The sequence below is a fragment of the Oncorhynchus nerka genome, linkage group LG28 (assembly GCF_034236695.1).
Source record: "Oncorhynchus nerka isolate Pitt River linkage group LG28, Oner_Uvic_2.0, whole genome shotgun sequence".
Taxonomy (NCBI): Eukaryota; Metazoa; Chordata; class Actinopteri; order Salmoniformes; family Salmonidae; genus Oncorhynchus; species Oncorhynchus nerka.
The window spans coordinates 15,072,063-15,094,326 of record NC_088423.1 but is presented as its reverse complement, the minus strand read 5'-3'; the positions used below and the strand labels follow the sequence as shown (position 1 = coordinate 15,094,326).

The following is a 22,264-nucleotide window of genomic DNA, read 5'->3' as shown; positions in this document are numbered from 1 at the left end:
CACAGCCACAAAGTCTAAATTGGTCTAAATGTAAGGTTATGGTTAAAGTTAGCAGAGGGGTTGAGGTTAGGTTTAAATCCGATCAAATTGTAGAAATGGGCGGGGTTTATGACTTTGTGGCGGTGGTAAACTAGGGACCTTTTTGTATTGTCCTCAAACTGTTCGCAAATAAAGTTGTGAAGTTTCAATTGCAAGAGTGACGTGAGCCAATCGATATGCGCATGCGTTACCCCGGATAAAACACGTGAAGAAGCATGGCAGACAAACCTGAGGAGTTGCCGCTGGACCGGGTACAGGTAATGTCTAAAATCACTTTGATAATGTCTTCTTTAACAAAAGTGTAGTTATATGGATGCCAGGAAAAGCGGGGTGATATCAGTAGGTTATGTTTTGTAAGCCAGCTTTCTCTGGAGCTAGCAACCAGCTGGATAGCAAGCTAGCTAGCGTTAGCTTGTGCGGTCGGATAGTTCAACACGAGGCAAGTCACTTATTTTCTGTATCTTAACTGGAAACGCTGTGAACACACTTTCGGAGTAGTCTACAACTCCTTCCATTGGTTCTTGGTAAAACTGTCGTTGGAAAAATATCGACCCTTCACTAGTCCGACTTTTGTAGGTTAAAAGTGAAAAGGTTGTAACGTTGGCTAGTTATCGTTCGCTTTCTCATCTGAGCTGACTTGTTCAGGACGATTTGTGTAGCTTAACTAGTTAACCTAATGCGGCTGGTTATTTGCATTTGGTCAATGTGTTGTCTATTTGAAAAAAATTACAGATTAATTTGTCACTGTTTTTACATTTCTTCATAACCTCTCATTGTGTTCCCAGGTGAAGAAAGCAGTTCAAGCACTGCTGGCTTTCCTGAAGACTAAGTCTACCCCAGACTCTCTGCTCCTGGACGAAAGTCAACACCTATCCCTCCTCTTTACACTATGGAAAATCCCCAAGCAGGCCCAGACTATCCGCATGTGAGTCCCTCTGCCAACACTGTCCAGAGCTACAAACCAACATGGTTAAATAATACAGGCATAGCTATGAAAAATGCATTGAATGTGTGGAGCAATTAACCCCTTGTCCTGCAGTATAGTGGTGAAACTGTCCAGTAATGACCACAAGTCCTCTGTTTCTCCCTCAGCCCCTTGCCTCATGGCATCCGGACCGACACAGATGAGGTTTGTCTCTTCACCAGAGATGAGCCCAACATGACCCCTGACCAGACCCAGAGGTTCTACAAGAAACTGCTGGCTGAGAGAGGGGTCAAGAACGTCACAGAGGTATTACTAACTAACACCAATAATATTAGTTATTGATTGTTTTTCTAGGCACCTGAAGTGCTTACCTCATCCTCAAATGCATCTCATCTGATTTACTTTAGTCTGTAACTAGTGTTTGGTCATCCAATGTGAATAAGTGCACCTCAGCAAACCCTGTCCTCCTGTCTGTGTTGGACATGGTCAATGATGGTGCCATAGTGACTCAAAGTACATCCAGGTGGACCTCCCTCTATTGGAGTCTGCCTCTACAGTTTTTACACAGTTACCTACTGTCATACTGTAGAGCTTCTTGTTTTTTGATATGGTCCTTTACTTGTTGGTGCATGACTCAACTCACCCAGGCATATCCCTGTCTTTCTATAGGTGATCCCTTACAAAACGCTGAAGACTGAGTACAAGCCCTTTGAGGCCAAAAGAAGGCTGCTGGGGAATTTTGACATGTTCCTGTCAGACGACCGTGTTCGCCGCCTGCTGTCCTCACACATTGGCAAGCACTTTTACGAGAGGAAAAAGTACGCTTGTAAATGTGTTCTATTGGTCGATCAACTTGTCTATTTTAGTCAAATGAAATCTATTTAGACTTATTTTTGCATTGGTTCGGAACCTGTTTCACTCTCCGTATGAATTTTGGTTTAAATCCAGTGCTATATGAACCTCATTCCAGTGAGGCAGGGGAGCGGTGTCCTTTTTGCGCTGTCTCCCTGTTCACTCTCTGGGAACATCACCATAGCCCCAAGTGCTGTTCCCTGGCCTTGAAATGCATCAAATTACTTAAGTTGAAATGTGCCTTCAAGCCAGCCCTTCTGGTGTTCTAATCTAGTGTTTTCTCTCCTCTGCTTAGGGAGCCTTTGTCAGTAAACCTGCGGAGCAAGAAGCTGGCCTTAGATATCCAGCAAACCATCCAGGGAACAACCATCTCCATTTCTAAGAAAGGCTGCTGCTGGTGAGGCCTGCTCCAAGCTTGACTTGATGAATAACTGCACCCCAGCAAACCCTGTCCTCCTGTCTGTGTTGGACATGGGCAATGATGGTGCCATAGTGACTCAAAGTATATCCAGATGGATCTCCCTCTCTATTGGAGCCTGTCTCTACAGCTTTGACACAAATTGGCAAGTGTCTAATATTGTTTGTGTTCAGAGAATTCATTCATTCACACTGCCTTTTGTATAATGTAATTGTTTGTTTTAGCATGGCTCGTGTGGCCCACTCTGGGATGGCTGCAGATGAAATAGCAGAGAATATCAACTCTGCTGTTAGCACCATTGTGACCAAACTACGCATGGTGAGTTTGCTGCCAGGGATCCTCCTGAGCTCACGACTGATGGTCACTACAGATATTTACACTTTTATTATACGTTAATGTCAGTTATACCCAATGTTAAATACACGTTTGGGCCCAGCTGCTGTCTGGTGTGAGTTTACTAGGCCTATAGTACTGTGGTACATTAAGCTTATTGCCTGCTCTTTATAGCAGAGGGATTAAACCCATGTGCCCCCTCACCCCAACAAATCAAGGCCTCTGACAAGAGGCCACAATCAGATGCTATACACAGGATGGCAATGTTTTTGGCTGTACCATTAAATGTTTCTCACATAAATGAAGTTGACCTAAACAGGTATGCGTGAAAGTACATGTTGAGACTAGATGGCTGCGGTCTTGCTGCTTTGCAGAAAGGACCATTGATAAAGATCATCCACCTGAAGAGCCAGTCATCAGTAGCTCTGCCCATCTACACCTCTAACATGAACCACCTGACCCTCTTAGAGGAGACAAAGAAACAGGCCCGCGCAGCCATGGATGCCAAGGTAGGAGTGCTACACACAAATGCTTGTACGTAGTATTTTAAGATTATAATTGAAGTCATCTATATTTGTCAAACTAAATCTTTCTAAGGACTTGTTTTTGCACTGGTTCGGAACCTGGTTTACACTCAGTATGATTTTAGGTTTAAATCCAGTGCTATGTGAGGCAGGGGAGGGGAGCTGTCCTTTTTGTGCCGTCTCCCTGTTCACTCTCTGGGAACATCAACATAGCGGGTCGGCAGGGAGCTTAGTGGTTAGTGTTGGACTTGTAACCGAAAGGTTGCAAGATCGAATCCCTGAGCCGACAAGGTAAAAATCTGTTCTGCCCCTGACAAGGCAGTTAACCCACTGTTCCTAGGCCGTCGTTCAAAATAAGAATGTTCTTAATTGACTTGCCTAGTTAAATAAAGGTCAAATAAAAATAGCCCCTAGTGCCACATATGGGCTACGGAGGTCAATTTCATATATATATAGACAGGTAGACCCCACACCCTCCTGCTTATAAAGAATACCTATAACATTATTTTTTGTGAATTTCAGAAAACTGCAAGCAAACAGAAGTCTACAGAAAAAAACACAGGTGCTGAAGTAGAGGAAGAGATTCCACAGCTTGTTCCCATAGTACCGCCAAGCAAAAAAGCTAAACTGGAGGTCTGTACCATGTGTCATACCAAATGTTTTTGTCAAATTACATATTTGCTGACTTGTCTGTGCACTGGTTCGTAACCTGGTTCACTCTGTATGAATTTTGGTTTAAATCCAGTGTTTCATGAACCTCATTCCAGTGAGGCGGAGGAGCAGTGTCCTTTTTGCGCTGTCTCCCTGTTCACTCCCTGGGAACACTGACAGACTGGAGGTTATTTGACACTTTGTATCAGTCCAATCTCCTCTGTCCTGGCACACCAGCGGTGGAAACAGCTTCCCCCTGAAGCTAGGATAGCAGTCCCTGATTTTACCGATGGCTTTTATTGAAGAAATGTACTTTCTATGCATGTGGTTGTCTAACCTAGCTGTCTTAAAGATGATTGCACTAAGTTGCTCTGGGTAAAATTATATGCTAAATGACTAATGTATCTACAGACTCCTCTCAGTACTGTGCTAATTGATTGCTCCTCTCTCTGATGCCGGTAGAAGAAGACCAAGAAGGGACTTGAGATGGCACCTAACCCGACAGGGGGGAAGAAGGCACCTAACCCGACAGGGGGGAAGAAGGCACCTAACCCGACAGGGGGGAAGAAGGCACCTAACCCGACAGGGGGGAAGAAGGCACCTAACCCGACAGGGGGGAAGAAGGCACCTAACCCGAAGAAGGCACCTAACCCGGGGGAAGAAGGCACCTAACCCGACAGGGGGGAAGAAGGCACCTAACCCGACAGGGGGGAAGAAGGCACCTAACCCGACAGGGGGGAAGAAGGCACCTAACCCGACAGGGGGGAAGAAGGCACCTAACCCGACAGGGGGGAAGAAGGCTATGAAAAGAAAAAGCAAAAGGACCAAGAAGGCTGCTTAAAGGAAAGTGCCTCAATCTCGATTACTTTTGTCTTGACAACTCAATGAACAAAGCGTTCCTATCCATTAATGTCTGTATTACTCCCCCTTTCTCTACATGGAACTCTTGACTTCATCACTGATTATAAAGGACTGGTTTATAAATATAGAACTGTTAACATTTCAGTTTGTTGAATTGATCCAAGGACAAACTCAAATGAGCTATTATTGTCTGTGCCTGCCTCAAAGGGTTTTGTTAAATGTAATGTGTAAACTCAACTTATAAATTAAAAAAAACTACTGAAGTATGTTGTCTTTCTTATACAAAATGAGCTCACTGTCAATATTTAGTGAATAAGATTTGTATGTGATGCAAACCAATTAAATCAGGCTTTTAGTGTTTCCTGATGCATTAGCCTTGTGGTGTTTACCATGGTGAACTCAGTCCAAATACAGTAGTCTGTCGGATGACAAGGTTATTGTTGATGAGAACAGTCCGTGCGGCTGCTGCCTGATCCTTACAGGTCATATTTACTTTTCTAATCGGACTGGGTTCACTGTAGAGTGCTCTTCTATCAGACTAGTGGTCATACTCACTTTCAACATAAATTCTTTAAATATAATTTCTGTAAATGGCCATTTGATGCCAAGTTAATTGTTCACTTTCACATGAATTTCAAAGCTGCTGGAGTTAGTGAGTTGACAATCCATGCCTACTAGGGTCCACATCTATCTAGTATTGAATACCCCCTGCCCTATTTGGTGTGGTTAACCGGGTGGAATCACGTGAGTGGAGTAAGCTTTAGGAATTGAAGAGCTGTCAGGCTCACGCAAGTAGGGAGGCTGCTGTCAGTAAACAGGTAGCCTAGTGGTTAAGAGCATTGTGCCAGTAACAGGTTGCTGGTTTGAATCCCAGGGCTGACTAGGTGAAAAAGCCTGCCCTTGAGGAAAGCACAACTAATTGCTCCTGTAAGTATTCAGTGCATATGACAACTCACTGGCTAAGCGCATCTAAAGACAAAACAATTATATTGCAGAAGGAAAAGTATACATGTTAATTCATGAGGTGAGATGCAAACTGTATTCATCTCGTTTACTTTGAAGAAAAGGGCAGTTCCGTAAGGGCAGCTTGTCAATTGAGGGCGGAGTCTGACAGTCATTGCAGCATCCTTCTGAGGATGGTGTTATAGAACAAGATTACGTGAGGAGAATCCTGTGTCCAGAACCACATCGCTGGGCCTACATCCACAAACCAGTCATGGTGATGGGATCCCTGATGCTGGGTGCAGTGCTGTTCCTCCACTCCAGTGTGAGTACACCCAACATGCCACTGCCCTCATCTACCTTTCCATAAGGATGTGTGTGGTGGGGCTGGTCCTGATACCCGTCAGGAAGCTCAAGCAGAGACAGTTGGATCTGGGGGTCAGGAACAGGCCCATCAGCATGTATTGGGTAGGAATGAATTAATCACATATTCTGTTGGAATAGTGTGATTGGATCCTGATTGTCTTTTAAATAATATACTTAAAAAAAACTTATTTAGAGACACTTGGAAGTTTCTGAATAGACTGCATCTACTGTCAGGTATTCAGCTGCCTTTATTGATCTCGAGGGAACTTCAGAAAAGACCCTTGCCTATTTTAGATGGACGTTAAAATAATTTCTAAATATCTGCATGATAAAGTATCATCCAAGAAGATGTATTCAAGCTGTCTTGAAAACCAAAAGTTACAGTACTTAGAAATGTTTTACTGTGAACTTTCAGCATGTTGTGTCTCTGTGAGTGTGCACTGAGCTCTCCAACAGACCAAAGGCTTCAGTGCACAACACCTGTGTACTGACCTGAATCCACCACTTTTGGAAATTACATGACTTTCTGGACCCTAAAGAACTTTTGAAAATTAATGATTTGTGGACTACAGGAAAAACAGGACTGAGCACGCCGTGCACAAAGTAGATGTCCTAACCGACTTCCAAAAACTATAGTTTGTTAAATGTGTGGAGTGGTCGAAAAATTAAGTGTATGTAAACTTCTAACTTCAATTGTATGTGAGAATGCTATTCATTGACTACAGCTCAGCGTTCAACACCACAGTGCCCTCGAAGCTCATCACTAAGCTAAGGACCCTGGGATTAAACACCTCCCTCTGTAACTGGATCCTGGACTTTCTGATGGGCCGGCCCCAGGTGGTAAGGGTAGGTAACAACATCCCCCACACTTATCCTCAACACGGGGCCCCTCAGGGATGTGTTCTCTGTCCCCTCCAGTACTCCCTGTTCACTCATGACTACATGGCCAGGCACGACTCCAACACCATCCTATAGGGAGGAGGTCAGAGACCTGACCGTGTGGTGCAAGGACAACAACCTCCCTCAATGTGATCAAGACAAAGGAGATGATTGTAGACTACAGGAAAAGGAGGACCAAGCACACCCCCATTTTCATGGACGGGGCTGCAGTGGAGCAGGTTGAAAGCTTCAAGTTCCTTGGCATCCACATCACCAACAAACTAACATGGTCCAAGCACACCAAGACTGTCGTGAAGAGGGCACGACAAAACCTATTCCCCCTCAGGAGACTGAAAAGATTTGGCATGGGTCCTCAGATCCTCAAAAGGTTATACATGGCAACTGCTCGGCCTCCGACTGCAAGGCACAACAGAGGGTAGTGCTGGTCTTTGAATTACTTCTATTTTTTTACTCATTTTTTAAAAACTGCACTGTTGGTTTGGGGCTCATAAGTAAGCATTTCACTGTTGCATTCGCCGCATGTGACTAATAATTTGATTTGACGTTCATTTTCATGGCGCGCGCAAATATAAGTAAAGGACGTGAAGGTCGCGGAGAGGAGATATCAGGGAGTTGATCACTGTAAATGTGCCTTTTGGTTTGCGGTCGTCCACAAAATAGTTGGAGTGTTCATATTGCTGACCGGGTGGTTGCAGACATATCCTGACACAATGTATTAATCTATGCAGGGGCTGTCATAATCACCCTCAGTCTCATTTGGTGGGTGTTCTGGTTGGTGGGGAACATCGAGGTGCAACCAGAGGAACAGGAAGATGACGTTAACTTGGTCAGCAGTGTTGTCAGGAAGGTGTAAAATAGTCTTACTAATGATTCCGATGGAATGAGAGGGCCAACAGAGAAGGGCCCTGAATGACGGATGGAAATGTTACCGCTAACGGGCAGCAAGCCGTCACTCTGTACATTATTTATCAGTACACCACATCAACTCCATCTAATGAACTTACCAGAGAGACACAGAATATGATTTGACAGGTAATTTTGTTTCAAGTCAATTGGCAATATAATAATGAAGCAGTGTGTAATAGTGTTCAGTTATAACCAATTGTGTATATAAACCATGGATTGGTGATGCTAAGTATTGGCCATTGAGAGACTTTGAAGCCACTGGTCAGCCATATTGCAACATTGTGATGCAGTGACTTAAAATGTGATGCGCCACTCGGGAGCCCTGAAAATGACACTTAAGGAAAATGTTTTAATATATTTTTTCATGTTTTATTTGTGTGATTAGCTCACATAATATACTTTAAAATAATGCAAGTACTTACAATATGAGTGAAATAGTTTTCCTTCCAAAAATTGTAGTTATGTTAAAAAGTAGCTTTTCTTTATTAGAATGGTGTGGCCATATATTGGTAAAAAATATATATTATTGCAGGTAGACCGCTGATTAGCCAGCTCATCATCCTCTAAACTTCTGATTTGCCAACACATCTTCTTCAGGAGCATGACATCATACTCTATGAGGAAATAGCAAGCCATTTTTAAACCTTCTGTTTGAGATTTGTTTTAAGTGTTTTTTTCCCCAATTAATACTTTGGCCCCAAATACGAGTATAGAACCTTATTTGAAATTATTATTTTAAAAGTTGGATTTTCACTGGATAATTACTTTAAATGTTTGAATTGAATGTAAATCTATATTTACCTACTTTGTATGATGAGTAACACCCTCCTGCTGTGAGTATAGTTCCTCTTTTATTCTGAAATCTCACCAGTCTATGCGTGGCACAAGGACTAACCCCTACATTACACAATACACTCAAAAAAGAAGGTTCCTGGAGTATCCTTTAGGGGTTCTTCAAGCTGAAACTGTGGGGGAACCCCTATAAGTTCCCTCGAAGAACCCTTTAAAGGTTTAAAGACAATATAAATAGTTTTTGTTGTTGTAGTAATCTCTAAAAAGTATAATGAGAGAGAGAGAGAGAGCTGCATGTGAGCTCTCACATTTTCCAACATGTTTATTTACAAAAAGATAGATAAACTTTTTTGGGAAGGGACATATTCAGGATGCTACCCTCCACAGCATAACCTTCACTGCAGATCAAAACTCCAAACCTACAACCTAATTTTGGACAAAATTACCTGGAGGGGTTACTGCTGACAAGGATTCCTTTTCCAAGCTATACAGATGGTGCTCTGGCAAACGATCAGCAGAGACCTGAGGACACAATCCAACCTGGAACTGAGACAGACCAGATACAACTTCAATTAGCACTGAGGTGTGACGTGAGAGGTGTCGAGGCCTTTGATCTCAACAAATGGCAGGAGTCTCTCACAGCTGACCCTGCTCAAATCCAAATCCAGAGCCCCCCCCCCCCCATTCAGAGACCATCCACAGGCATTTTCTACAAGAAATCTGCTTCCAGACACCTACTCCCATTGCCTGCTGCTTGGATTCCACCTGGCGATCTGTTCACCGTCTGCCCTGGTCTGTTTCCCCCTTTCTGGTACAAGTACCCCCACCACACTTCCCCCTCTCTCCTGAGCTATCGCTCGCCTCCAGCACACACGCACTGTTGGGGCGAGTGACTCTGAACATATAAAGTTATAAACTCAGCAAAAAAAGAAACGTCCTCTCACTGTCAACTGCGTTTATTTTCATAACAAGATTCAACAACTGAGACAAACTAAACAAGTTCCACAGACATGTGACTAACAGAAATGGAATAATGTTTCCCTAAACAAAGAGGGGGGGGGGGTCAAAATCAAAAGTCAGTATCTGGTGTGGCCACCAGCGGAATTAAGAACTGCAGTGCATCTCCTCCTCATGGACTGCACCAGATTTGCCAGTTCTTGTTGTGAGATGTGGCCCTAGCCCTCACCCTCCGATCCAACAGGTCCCAGACGTGCTCAATGGGATTGAGATCCGGGCTCTTCGTTGACCATGGCAGAACACCGACATTCCTGTCTTGCAGGAAATCACGCACAGAACGAGCAGTATGGCTGGTGGCATTGTCATGCTGGAGGGTCATGTTAGGATGAGCCTGCAGGAAGGGTACCACATGAGGGAGGAGGATGTCTTCCTTGTAATGCACAGCGTTGAGAGGTGTTGCTACACGTGGTTTGCCACTGCGAGGATGATCAGCTGTCCGTCCTATCTCCATGTAGCGCAGTCTTAGGCGTCTCACAGTACGGACATAGCTATTTATTGCCCTGGCCACATCTGCAGTCCTCATGCCTCCTTGCAGCATGCCTAAGGCATGTTCATATGCAGATGAGCAGGAACCCTAGGCATTTTTCTTTTGGTGTTTTCAGAGTCAGTAGAAAGGCCTCTTTTAGTGTCCTAAGTTTTCATAACTTTGATCTTAATTGCCTATTGTCTGTAAGCTGTTTGTGTCTTAACAACTGTTCCACAGGTGTATGTTCATGAATTGTTTATGGTTCATTGAACAAGCATGGAAAACAGTGTTTAAACCCTTTACAATGAAGATCTGTGAAGTTATTTGGATTTTTACAAATTATCTTTGAAAGACAGGGTCCTGAAAAAGGGACGTTTCTTTTTTTGCTGAGTTTAAATATATATTTAGCGATTTCTGCATGCTCTGTTGACTATGAACTTTCTAGTTTACTCAACTGTGGGACAGACTGTTTGTTCCCACACTCGGGACTCTGACTCTCTATTGGATACACACTTTCTAACCACCTCTCGCTGGCTTTGTATTCATGTTTACTGATGAAATTGCTGTACAATATGATCTTGTTTTCATCTAATGCACATTTAAATGTCATAAATCAACCCTGCAGAGCTCTTCCTGTCCTCTGCTGTGCCTTGAATGTATTACTGTGGATGATATCTGGAAATGTGCATGTACACCCTGGCCCATCTACTGTTGTTAGCCCCAATTCTGACTTGTGCTTTGATATTTTTAAATTTTTCAAATTGAACCTTTATTTAACTAGGCAAGTCAGTTAAGAACAAATTCTTATTTTCAATGACGGCCTAGGAACAGTGGGTTAACTGCCTGTTCAGGGGCAGAACGACAGATTTGTACCTTGTCAGCTCGGGGATTTGAACTTGCAACCTTCCGGTTACTAGTCCATCGCTCTAACCACTAGGCTACCCTGCCGCCCCAATATCTGCTTCACTGATTTCTGCTCTCGTAAAAGCCTGTGTTTTCTGCACGTTAACACTGAAGCTTATTACCTCAAATGTATCAATTTAAAGTGTGGGTTCACAGCTCCAATCCAGATGTGTTGGTTGGTCATTACGGAGAAGTGGAGACCTTTCTGGTTAAACCTTTTTCGGCAAGACAGATCTTCCAAAGGTGGTGTATTGGCAACCTTTACCAAGGATCACCTTGGTTGTCTCCACCAAGTCTGTCCCCAAAAATTTGATTTGCTGGTTTTAAACATTAAACTTTCAAATAGCACTTTGTTGACTGTTGCTGGGTGCTATCATCCTCCATCAGCACCGGCCTGTACCCTACCTGCCCTAAGCTCTTTCCTGGCACCTTACACTGAATTTGTCCTGCTAGGTGACCTAAACTGGGACATGCTTAAACCACCTGACCAAGTCCTAATGCAATGGGACTCCCTAGAACTTTCTCAGATTATTACCAATCCCACAAGGTATGACTCCAAAACACCCAGAAAGGCTACTCTCCTCGATGTTCACAAATAACCCTGATAGGTATCAGTCTGGTGTTTTCTGTAATGACCTTAGTGATCACTGTTTTACAGCCTGTGTTTGTAATGGCTGCTCAGTGAAACGACCTGTCCTGATTTGTCATAGACACTTGCTAAAAAAACTAATGAGCTTCCTTCATGAACTGGCCTCTGTAAAATGGTAAAACACATGTTTACATTGCCAAAGCAGGTGAAATAGATAAACAAAAGTTAAATTAACAATAAAAGTGAACAGTAAATATTACACTCACAAGTTCCCCCAAAATAAAAACATTTAGTGTCATATACACTATACTGGTCACAACTAAGACAGTACAGACATTTAACCACACTGAGGAAAATACAGAGGGGTTGTGGAGGTCTGGCTTTGTAGCTTAAGGTCTCTAGTCTAGAGATCAGACGTGCTCTCTCTCACACACACACACACACACACACAGCTTTTCATAAAAAGAGAACTGTCAATGAATACTGTTTTTGAAAACAAGCGAACGTTTAACACTGATACGGATCCAAATAGCTCCTAACCTGTCATATGACAACAGTGTGTCTGGTCATGTGACCTGCAGCGCCGACGTTGTTTCGCTTTGCAGGCAGGGGCACCGAAGTGTCAAAATGAATTCCTTTTATTACAGCTAGACGATTACCAGAGCCACGACAGTCCAGTCGCCGAATCGACCAATGCGGATGGATTTGTTCGTCAACCATTTTATCTACAAATGTGACTCGGGTTAACTATATAGTGATAAACGACAACTCGCAGGCCTCTGTAGTTCCAGCCGACAGGAGCAACAGTGGGCCACGGACCGAGGTTGTGTTGATGGGAAGAAGGGAGGGCTGCATCATGGAAGTTGTGTTCTCTGCCACCCAGGGTTCGGTTCGTACAGAATGTGATGAATCTCAATAGAATTCTGGATATCCACCAAGTCGAACCATGAACTAGTTTACATGTGGTGTGTCATCAACAACTAACATACTCGGACTGACAGAATGAACGGTGAGTTGTAGCTAAAAAAAACAAATTTTTGTTTTACCATCAATTGACACCTGGCTTTGGCTTATTGCGCGAATTTTGTCTGGTTTACGCACATAGGCCTATTAAGAGGTTTAGAATGGATGACAAAGCATACTTATCATGTGAGTTCAGGCAGGCGTGAAGGATAGATGACTCTTCCCGCGTTTATCTTGAATCTCCCCATGCAAATCGATTTTTTCTTGACTGCAATGAGACCATAGATGTCATTAAACAAATTGTTCATCAAAGAAACCCTTCCAATTCTAATAGTAAGACTTATTGTATTGCTCCTGAGTCCTGACTAGCCCAAGATGTGATCTTACAGAGCATAACGTTACCGTAACTTCTTAAGGTCGAAGGAACCTGTTATTTTCATAGGTACACTGGCAACGTTTCTGGTGGCATCTTCTATTACACACAGGTGTTTCGGGCATGCTAAATAGATGATCAGTGGTCTCTCTGACTTGATTGGCGATACAGTGCCTGGCAAACGTATTCATCCTCATCCCCCTTGGGGTTTTTCCGATGTTGTTGCATTACGACCTGTAATTTAAATGGATTTTTGTTTGGATTTCATGTAATGGACATACACAAATTGGTGAAATGAAAAAAAAAAAAAAAAAAACTTGTTTAGAAAAAATGATAAACGGATAAGTGGTGTGTGCATATGTATTCACCCCCTTTGCTATGAAGCCCCAAAATAAGATCTGGTGCAACCAATTACCTTCAGAAGTCACATAATTAGTTAAATAAATTCCACCTGTGTGCAATCTAAGTGTCACATGATCTGTCACATGGTCTCAGTATATATACACCTGTTTTGAAAGGCTCCAGAGTCTGCAACACCACTAAGCAAGTGTCACCACCAAGCAAGTGTCACCATGAAGACCAAGGAGCTCTCCAAACAGGTCAGGGACAAAGTGGTGGAGAAGTACAGATCAGGGTTGGGTTATAAAAAAATATCACAAACTTTGAACATCCCACAGAGCACCATTAAATCCATTATTAAAAAATGAAAAGAATATGGCACCACAACAAACCTGCCAAGAGACTGGGATGGAGGTTCACCTTTCAGTAGGACAATGATCCTAATCATACTGCTAAAGAAACACTGAAGTGGTTTATGGGGGAACATTTAAATGTCTTGGAATAGCCTAGTCAAAGACCGGACCTCAATCCAATTGAGAATCTGTGGTATGACTTCGATTGCTGTACACCAGCAGAACCCATCCAACTTGAAGGATTTGGAGAAGTTTTGCCTTGAAGAATGGGCAAAAATTCCAGTGGCTAGATGTGCCAAGATTATAGAGATGTAGTCGATGTGAAATGGCTAGCTAGTTAGCGGTGGTGCGTGCTAGTGGCGTTTCAATCGGTGACGTCACTTGCTCTGAGACCTTGAAGTAGTGGTTCCCCTTGCTTCCCAAGGGCCGCGGCTTTTGTGGAGCGATGGGTAACGAGGCTTTGAGGGTGACTGTTGACGTGTGCAGAGCGTCTCTGGTTCGCGCACGGGTTGGGGCGAGGGGACGGACTATACTGTTACAGAGACATACCCCATGAGACTTGCAGCTGTAAATGCTGCAAAAGGTGTCTACAAAGTATTGACTGGGGGGGTGAATAGTTTTATGCATGCTCAAGTTTTTCATTTTTTGTCTTATTTCTTGCGTGTTTCACAAAAAATATTTTGCATCTTCAAGGTGGTAAGCGTGTTGTGTGTAAAGCCAACTAATACAAACCCCCCAAAAATCAATTTTATTTCCAGGATGTAAGGTAACAAAATTGGAAAAATGCCAAGGAATGGAATACTTTTGCAGGCCACTGTATGGCTGTGTGGGATCCCTAACCCTGTAAAGGTATATCAATTTAACCTTTTTTGTTTTTAGAAAATAATTTCTTGTTGATCTGAAACACAGGGTCCAATGTGTGTTAATGTTTAGACCAAGCGTCGGGGCTCTTAACAAAAAAAAACAGTAAAGAAGATGCCTTCCTCCAATCACTTATGTGTAATGGAACTGAGAGCGATGATCAAGGGCTGAGTCCTGACCATCCTCATGTAGCCCATAACTTTCTCCAAGGTATAGCAAACTAAACTCCGGTGAAGGAAGTTTCTGTTGAACTCCACCAACGGAGTGGATCAGAGACCAGTCTTTGTGGAATCTAGCTCTGACTACATAGATTCGCCCAAGGTCAATGCTTCACATTTTTTGCATCAAATTTTGTACAATTATGAAATGCAGTACCGCATTGGTAATAAAGCATTATTTGTTCGACCGCAACTTCTGGGGTAGCTAGCTTCAACTTGGTACCTAGCTAGCACCAATACAACCAGCCAGTAGAAACTGCAGTCATTTTCATTATTCTTAGCAATGATTTAGGAATCCTTTATAAGTATCATATTATTCTTTGAACATATCTTTGTATACATTTCTGATAAATTTGGTGAAATTGTGGTACATACAGCTCTGATTTAGCCAGAGATGGCTCTTAGGCCAGAAATCTAAGATGAGTTTCCCAAACTGACAGACTCATATTTTTATTTTATTATTATTTTTTATCCTTTATTTAACCAGGCAAGTCAGTTAAGAACAAATTCTTATTTTCAATGACTGCCTAGGAACAGTGGGTTAACTGCCTGTTCAGGGGCAGAACGACAGATTTGTACCTTGTCAGCTCGGGGGTTTGAACTTGCAACCTTCCAGTTACTAGTCCAACGCTCTAACCACTAGGCTACCCTGCCGACTCATGTTTGTAAGATCGCCCTCCTTCTCCTCCTCAGGCCCTCAGCAGAATGACGCAAAGAGACAACACCTGCTGGAGCGGCTGCTTGACTCTGTCAAACAGGTGAGGGGTAATCACAGTTAACCCAGAACTGTCGCTCGTAATTGGTCTGCTGATCGATTAAGTTCTGGGTGCATACATGTTAAGTGAAGAGATTTAAGGAGGAGCGGAACCAGGAGCTACACCCTCTCTCTTTGCAAGTTACGGTCCGAATGTCTCCTCCCAACATTTTAAAGATGGTAACACCTGCAAAATTCGTGATTTGTCCAAATAACCCAAACTTCGGAACTACTGCTCGTTATCCCACGCATCCCATTCCTTCCAGGTTATGTGAGCCTTCCTGTACGTGACAGGCCAGGTTATGTTAGCTTCCCTGTTGCATTCCTTTACTCTGGATAATTCCCACTGAGGAGTACATTACAGCTATGGTCAAATTAGTCATATAATCATAAACTGTTGTAATGATATGCTATTACAGTGTAATTCTATGGTTTCTACTGTTTATAAGGCATGATATGATACTGTGCCTATTGTTTTTCTAGCTGGTTTGATGTTGTGGTCTCTAGCTGGCAGGCTCCCATTGAGTAAGTAAATGTGTTGTGTCATTGTTATTTTGATAGCCGTGTCATTCTTCATTTCTCTTCAGTGCCAAATCCGCTTTGGAGGAAGAAAGGAGATCGCCTCAGATTCCGACAGCAGGTACCAATGTTTTATTATTACAAAACTGATATGATTTATTGATGTTGTGTGTGTGATTTATTGTATCTCCCCTGTAGGGTGATCTGTTTGTGTGCCCAGTTTGAGGCTGTCCTCCAGCATGGCCTGAGGAAGACTAGAGGCCTGGCTCTCACTGCTGCTGTCATAAAGCAAGCCGCAGGCTTCACCAGCAAGACTGAAGCAGGTACAGTCACATGACCTGGAAACAGATTAGTCAGTGATATGTTAAAAAAGAAAGAAAAAAAAAAGGAGGTACTGGTAATCTTTATCTGCACATTCTTAAAGTTAGGTCAGATTAGGTTTGTATTTGGTGTAAAAAAATAAATTAAAAAAAAGTTATGTAAATGTAGAAAATTAAATATGATATATTAAAACAAATATTGGGTCAGAAAAGAGCTATATGACCGAGTCAGACCATTAGAACCACTGCATCACCATAGTAGTGACAGCTCAGAGTTACAGACTAGTATTAAAAGTTCAAAAGCTGCTCTCACTCAAACAATGAAAAGGAATAACCAAAGGATATGCAAAAAGAATATACTTAATTTAATCCATGCTCGAAAGAATATACAAGGGGAAAGTTCAAGGTGCAATGAAAACAAAAAAAGGAGCATGCCAAACATCATCCTGGGAAACTGGAGACCTGAGAAGACATGGCCAAAAGTGTTTAGAATGACACAAATATTACTTTTCACAAAGTCTGCTGCCTTAGTTTGTAAGATGGCAAATTGCATATTCTCCAGAATGTTATGAAGAGTGATCAGATGAATCAAAATTAAATGCACAGTCCCTATTTGCCATGCAAATGAACTGAATCGCCAAAAAACATTTCCACTGCATTTCAGCCCTGCCACAAAAGGACCAGCTGACATCATGTCAGTGATTCTCTCGTTAACACAGGTGTGAGTGTTGACGAGGACAAGTCTGGAGATCACTCTGTCATTGCTGATTGAGTTTGAATAACAGATTGGAAGCTTCAAAAAGAGGGTGGTGTTTGGAATCATTGTTCTTCCTCTGTCAACCATGGTTACCTGCAAAGAAACACGTGCCGTCATCATTGCTTTGCACAAAAAGGGTTTTCTCAGGAATGGCAGCAGGGAGGTGTGAGTGCATCTGCACGCACAGTGAGGCGAAGACTTTTGAAGGATGGCCTGGTGTCAAGAAGGGCAGCAAAGAAGCCACTTCTCTCCAGGAAAAACATCAGGGACAGACTGATATTCTGCAAAAGGTACAGGGATTGGACTGCTGAGGACTGGGTAAAGTCATCTTCTCTGATGAATCCCCTTTCCGATAGTTTGGGGCATCCTGAAAAACCTTGTCCGGAGAAGACAAGGTGAGCGCTACCATCAGTCCTGTGTCATGCCAACAGTAAAACATTCTGAGACCATTCATGTGTGGGGTTGCTTCTCAGCCAAGGGAGTGTGCTTACTCACAATTTTGTTGAAGAACACAGCCATGAATAAAGAATGGTACCAACACATCCTCCGAGAGTAACTTCTCCCAACCATCCAGGAACAGTTTGGTGATGAACAATTCCTTTTCCAGCATGGTGGAGCACCTTGCCGTAAGGCAAAAGGGATAACTAAGTGGCTTGGGGAACAAAACATTGATATTTTTAGTCCATGGCCAAGAAACTCCCCAGACCTTAATCCCATTGAGAACTTGTGGTCAATCCTCAAGAGGTGGGTGGACAAACGAGCATTGATTATACAAGAGTGGGCTGCCATCAGTCGGGATGTGGCCCAGAAGTTAATTGACAGCATGCCAGCGCGGATTGTAGAGGTCTTGAAAAAGAAGGGTCAACACCGCAAATATAGACTCTTTGCATGAACTTCATGTCACTGTCAATAAAAGCCTTTGACACTTATGAAATGCTTGTAATTATACTTCAGCATTCTATAGTAACATCTGACAAAAATATCTAAAGACAATGAAGCAGCAAACTTTGGAGATGAATATTTGTGTCATTCTCAACTTTTGGCCACGACTGTACTCGCATCACGAGGAGAGAGTGGCTGTGGTGAGTGTACTCTCCACCCAGGAAACAGAGGCTGTAGGACGACTGCTAGAGAAACAAGGTGCAGATACTGGCTATGAAAACAGAGGGTTATGCAACAGATCTAGTAAAAAACGTCAAAAAATAGAAATCTGTTCTCTCTCTTTCTGAGGGAAGCCCAGCACCTGTTGGCTTCTTAAAGTAACCAGTGGTGCAATTCCAACAGACAATGACGATGTATTTAGTTAAGTTATACTGCTCTAATTTGACCTCTTGCTGGTACTTGGATGACTGAAAACATTTTCTTTAAGCTGAAATTCATAACATTTTGGTCGACCCGACCAAATTCACATGTACATTTGAGTTAAAGATCTGTCATTTTAATTGAATGCAAGTTTAAGAAGTGGTAGATTTGTTCTAGGTGTGTTATTTCTATGCTTCCCATTAAGTTTTGTTTTTGCGTCTTTTACTTTCGGTTTTGTACATCAGCTGAAAATACAATGTTTCTGGTTATGGAAAATAAAAAAAATTCACAGCTGTTTAGATGGTACAATTCTCTACATAACATTTGTTCGTTTAGTCACACAAACTGAAATTAGGGGAACTATTTGAATTTTCGCAACCAGGATATGGAGTAGCAATTACTGCTTAGTGCACCTTTTTAAGGAGTTGTCAGTGGGCCGGATGTTATAATTAACGATTAAACATTTAATGGCAGGGATTGCTGTGAATATTTGCAAGTTCTGAATTTTCTCAAATTAAGCTGTCATTTTTTTTAACGTACAAAAGGGAAAATAAATATGGGTTTTATTTACAATGGTGTTTGTTCTTCACTGGTTGCCCTTTTCTTTTTGGCAACAGGTCACAAATCTTGCTGTTGTGATGGCACACTATTTATATATATATATATATATATATATATAATTTTGTTTTCAAATTCTTTGTGGATCTGTGTAATCTGAGGGAAATATGTGTCTTTTAATATGGTCATACATTTGGCAGGAGGTTGGGAAGTGCAGCTCAGTTTCCAATTCATTTAGTGGGCAGTGTGCACATAGCCTGTCTTCTCTTGAGTCAGGTCTGTCTACTGCAGCCTTTCGCAATAGCAAGGCTATGCTGGCTGAGTCTGCATTGTTGTGAATTGTTCAATATTTTTTATTTTACCTTTATTTAACCAGGTAGTCCAGTTGAGGACAAGTTCTCATTTACAACTGCGACCTGGCCAAGATAAAGCAAAGCAGTGCGACAACAACACCGAGTTACACATGGTATAAACAAACGTACAGTCAATAACACAATAGAAAAATCTATGTACCGTGTGTGCAAATGTAGTAAGATTAAGGAGTTAAGGCAATAAATAGGTCATACAGGTGAAATAATTACAATTTAGCATTAACACTGGAGTGATAGATGTGCAGATGATGATGTGCAAGTAGAGATACTGGGGTGCAAAAAATAACAATATGGGGATGAGGTAGTTGGGTGGGCTATTTACAGGTACAGTGATCGGTAATGTGCACTGACAGCTAATGCTTAAAGTTCGAGAGGGAGATAAGACTCCAGCTTCAGTGATTTTTGCAATTCGTTCCAGTCATTGGCAGCAGAGAACTGGAAGGAAAAGTGGGTCAAAGGAGTTGTTGGCTTTGGGGATGACCACTGAAATATACCTGCTGGAGCGCGTGCTACGGGTGGGTGTTGCTATAGTGCTTTACCCAGCAAAGACTTATAGATGACCTGGAGCCAGTGGGTTTGGCGACGAATATGTAGCGAGGGCCAGCCAACGAGAGCATACAAGTCACAGTATGTGGGGCTTTGGTGACAAAACGGATGGCACTGTGATAGACTACATCCAATTTGCTGAGTAGAGTGTTGGAGGCTATTTTGTAAATGACATCTGCAAAGATCGGTAGGATTGTCAGTTTTACGAGGGTATGTTTGGCAGCATGAGTGAAGGCGGCTTTGTTGCGAAATAGGAAGCCGATTCTAGATTTCGTTTTGGATTGGAGATGCTTAATGTGAGTCTGGAAGGAGAGTTTACAGTCTAACCAGACACCTAGGTAGTTGTCCACATATTTTAAATCAGAACCGTCCTGAGTAGTGATGCTAGTAAGGCGGGCAGGTGCGGGCAGCAATTGGTTGAAGAGCATGCATTTAGTTTTACTAGCACTTAAAAGCAGTTGGAGGCCACGGAAGGAGTGTTGTATGGCATTGAAGCTTGTCTGGAGATTTGTTAACAGTGTCCAACGAAGGGCCAGATCTATACAGAATGGTGTCGTCTGTGTAGAGGTGGACCAGAGAATAAACAGCAGCAAGAGCGTCGTCATTCATATACACAGAGAAAAAGAGTCGGCCTGAGAATTATACTCTGCGGCACCCCCATAGAGACTGCCAGAGGTCCGGACAACATGCCCTCCGATTTGACACACTGAACTCTATCTGAGAAGTAGTTGGTGAACCTGGCAAGGCAGTCATTTGAGAAACCCAGGCTATTAAGTCTGCCGATATGAATGTGGTGATTGACAGAGTCGAAAGCCTTGGCCAGGTCGATGAAGATGGCTGCACAGTACTGTCTTTTATCGATGGCGATTATGATATAGTTTAGGACCTTGAGCATGGTTGAGGTGCACCCATGACCAGCTCAGAAACCAGATTGCATAGTGGAGAAGGTACGGTGGGATTCTAAATGGTCAGTGATCTGTTTGTTAACTTGGCTTTCAAAGATTTTAGAAAGGCAGGGCAGGATGGATATAGGTCTATAATAGTTTGGGTCTAGAGTGTCTCCAACTTTGAAAAGTGGTATGACCACGGCAGCTTTCCAGTCTTTGCGGATCTGACGATACGAAAGAGTGGTTCAACAGGCTTGTAATAGGGACTGCAACAATTTCGACGGATAATTTTAGAAAGAGATGGTCCAGATTCTCTAGCCTAGCTGATTTGTAGGTATCCAGCTTTTGCAGCTCTTTCACAACATCAGCTGTCTGGGTGAAGGAGAAGCGGGGGGAATTGGGCAAGTTTCTGCGGGGGGTGCAGAGTTGTTGGCCGGGGTTGGGGTAGCCAGGTCCACAGCATGGCCAGCCGTAGAAAAATGCTTATTGAAATTATATATTATTGTAGATTTATCTGTGGTGACAGTGTTTCCTAGCCTCTGGGAGGGGATGCTCTTATTCTCCATGGACATTATCCTGTTGGTACTAGGGGGCAGTATTTTCATTTCTGGAGAAAAAACGTTCCCGTTTTAAACGGGATATTTTGTCAGGACAAGATGCTAGAATATGCATATAATTGACAGCTTTGGATAGAAAACACTCTAACGTTTCCAAAACTGTAAAGATATTGTCTGTGAGTATAACAGAACTGATGTTGCAGGCGAAAGCCTGAGAAAAATCCAATCCGGAAGTGCCCCAGGTTTTGAAAGCGCTGCGTTCCAATGAGTCCCTATTCCGCTGTGAATGTGCCATCAACGAGCTTACGCTTTCTACGTATTCCCCAAGGTGTCTACAGCATTGTGACGTAGTTTTACGCATTTCTGTTGAAGAATAGCCGTAGGCGGCCACATTGCGTAAGTGGTCACATGGTGGCTCCGAGAGAGATTCTCGCGTAAAATACAGAGGTAGCCATTACTCCAATCGGTCCTAGTGAAAAACGAATTGTCCCGACGGATATATTATCGAATAGATATTAGAAAAACACCTTGAGGATTGATTATAAACAACGTTTGCCATGTTTCTGTCGATATTATGGAGCTAATTTGGAATATTTTTTGGCGTTGTCGTGACTGCAATTTCCGGGCGATTTCTCAGCCAAACGTGAAGAACAAACGGAGCTATTTCGCCTACAAAAATAGTCTTTTGGGAAAAAATGAACTTTGGCTATCTACCTGGGAGTCTCGTGAGTGAAAACATCCGAAGTTCATCAAAGGTAAACTATTTAATTTGATTGCTTTTCTGATTTCCGTGACAAGGTTGCCTGCTGCTAGCAAGGCATAATGCTATGCTAGGCTATCGATAAACTTACACATGCTTGTCTAGCGTTGGCTGTAAAGCATATTTTGAAAATCTGAGATGACAGGGTGATTAACAAAAGGCTAAGCTGTGTTCCAATATATTTCACTTGTGATTTTCATGATTATGAAGATTTTCTAGGAAGATTTATGTCCGTTGCGTTATGCTAATTAGTGTCAGGTGACGATTACGCTCCCGGACCCGGGTTTGAAAGTCACAAGAAGATTTATAGTGTCTCAAAACTTTTGGGAATTAGTGCTACAG

At 42.6% G+C, this 22,264-nt stretch overlaps 2 protein-coding genes, 2 non-coding genes and 1 pseudogene across 7 annotated transcripts in view; all 5 read left to right on the top strand.

The window, feature by feature from the left end:
- Nucleotides 1-189: 189 nt before the first annotated feature.
- On the top strand, nt 190-4,866 carry LOC115112905 (ribosomal L1 domain-containing protein 1-like). The gene is given in 10 exon segments (XM_029639949.2): nt 190-296; nt 825-964; nt 1,132-1,270; nt 1,634-1,782; nt 2,112-2,213; nt 2,459-2,552; nt 2,942-3,076; nt 3,614-3,724; nt 4,205-4,395; nt 4,397-4,866. Coding segments are annotated over 10 exon segments (1,290 nt in total). The 5' UTR covers nt 190-254; the 3' UTR covers nt 4,584-4,866.
- Nucleotides 1,409-1,534, top strand: LOC115113887 (small nucleolar RNA SNORA55). Its single transcript, XR_003861152.1, has one exon. It is a non-coding gene; the product is annotated as a small nucleolar RNA SNORA55 (small nucleolar RNA).
- On the top strand, nt 2,250-2,377 carry LOC115113886 (small nucleolar RNA SNORA55). The gene has a single exon (XR_003861151.1). It is a non-coding gene; the product is annotated as a small nucleolar RNA SNORA55 (small nucleolar RNA).
- Nucleotides 2,670-2,771, top strand: LOC115113888 (small nucleolar RNA ACA64; annotated as a pseudogene).
- Nucleotides 4,867-12,045: 7,179 nt separating the features above from the next.
- Nucleotides 12,046-22,264, top strand: part of LOC115112903 (sorting nexin-29-like) — a 165,739-nt gene continuing 155,520 nt past the window's right edge. For 2 of the 4 annotated variants that reach the window (XM_029639945.2, XM_029639946.2), the window contains exons 1-4: nt 12,050-12,493; nt 15,285-15,349; nt 15,933-15,985; nt 16,063-16,187. In XM_029639945.2, the coding sequence (XP_029495805.1) occupies nt 12,487-12,493; nt 15,285-15,349; nt 15,933-15,985; nt 16,063-16,187 (250 nt within the window). In that variant the 5' untranslated portion in view covers nt 12,050-12,486. Of the gene's footprint in view, nt 12,494-15,284; nt 15,350-15,932; nt 15,986-16,062; nt 16,188-22,264 lie in introns of all 4 variants that reach the window. The other 2 variants (XM_029639947.2, XM_029639944.2) reach the window with 2 other exon arrangements.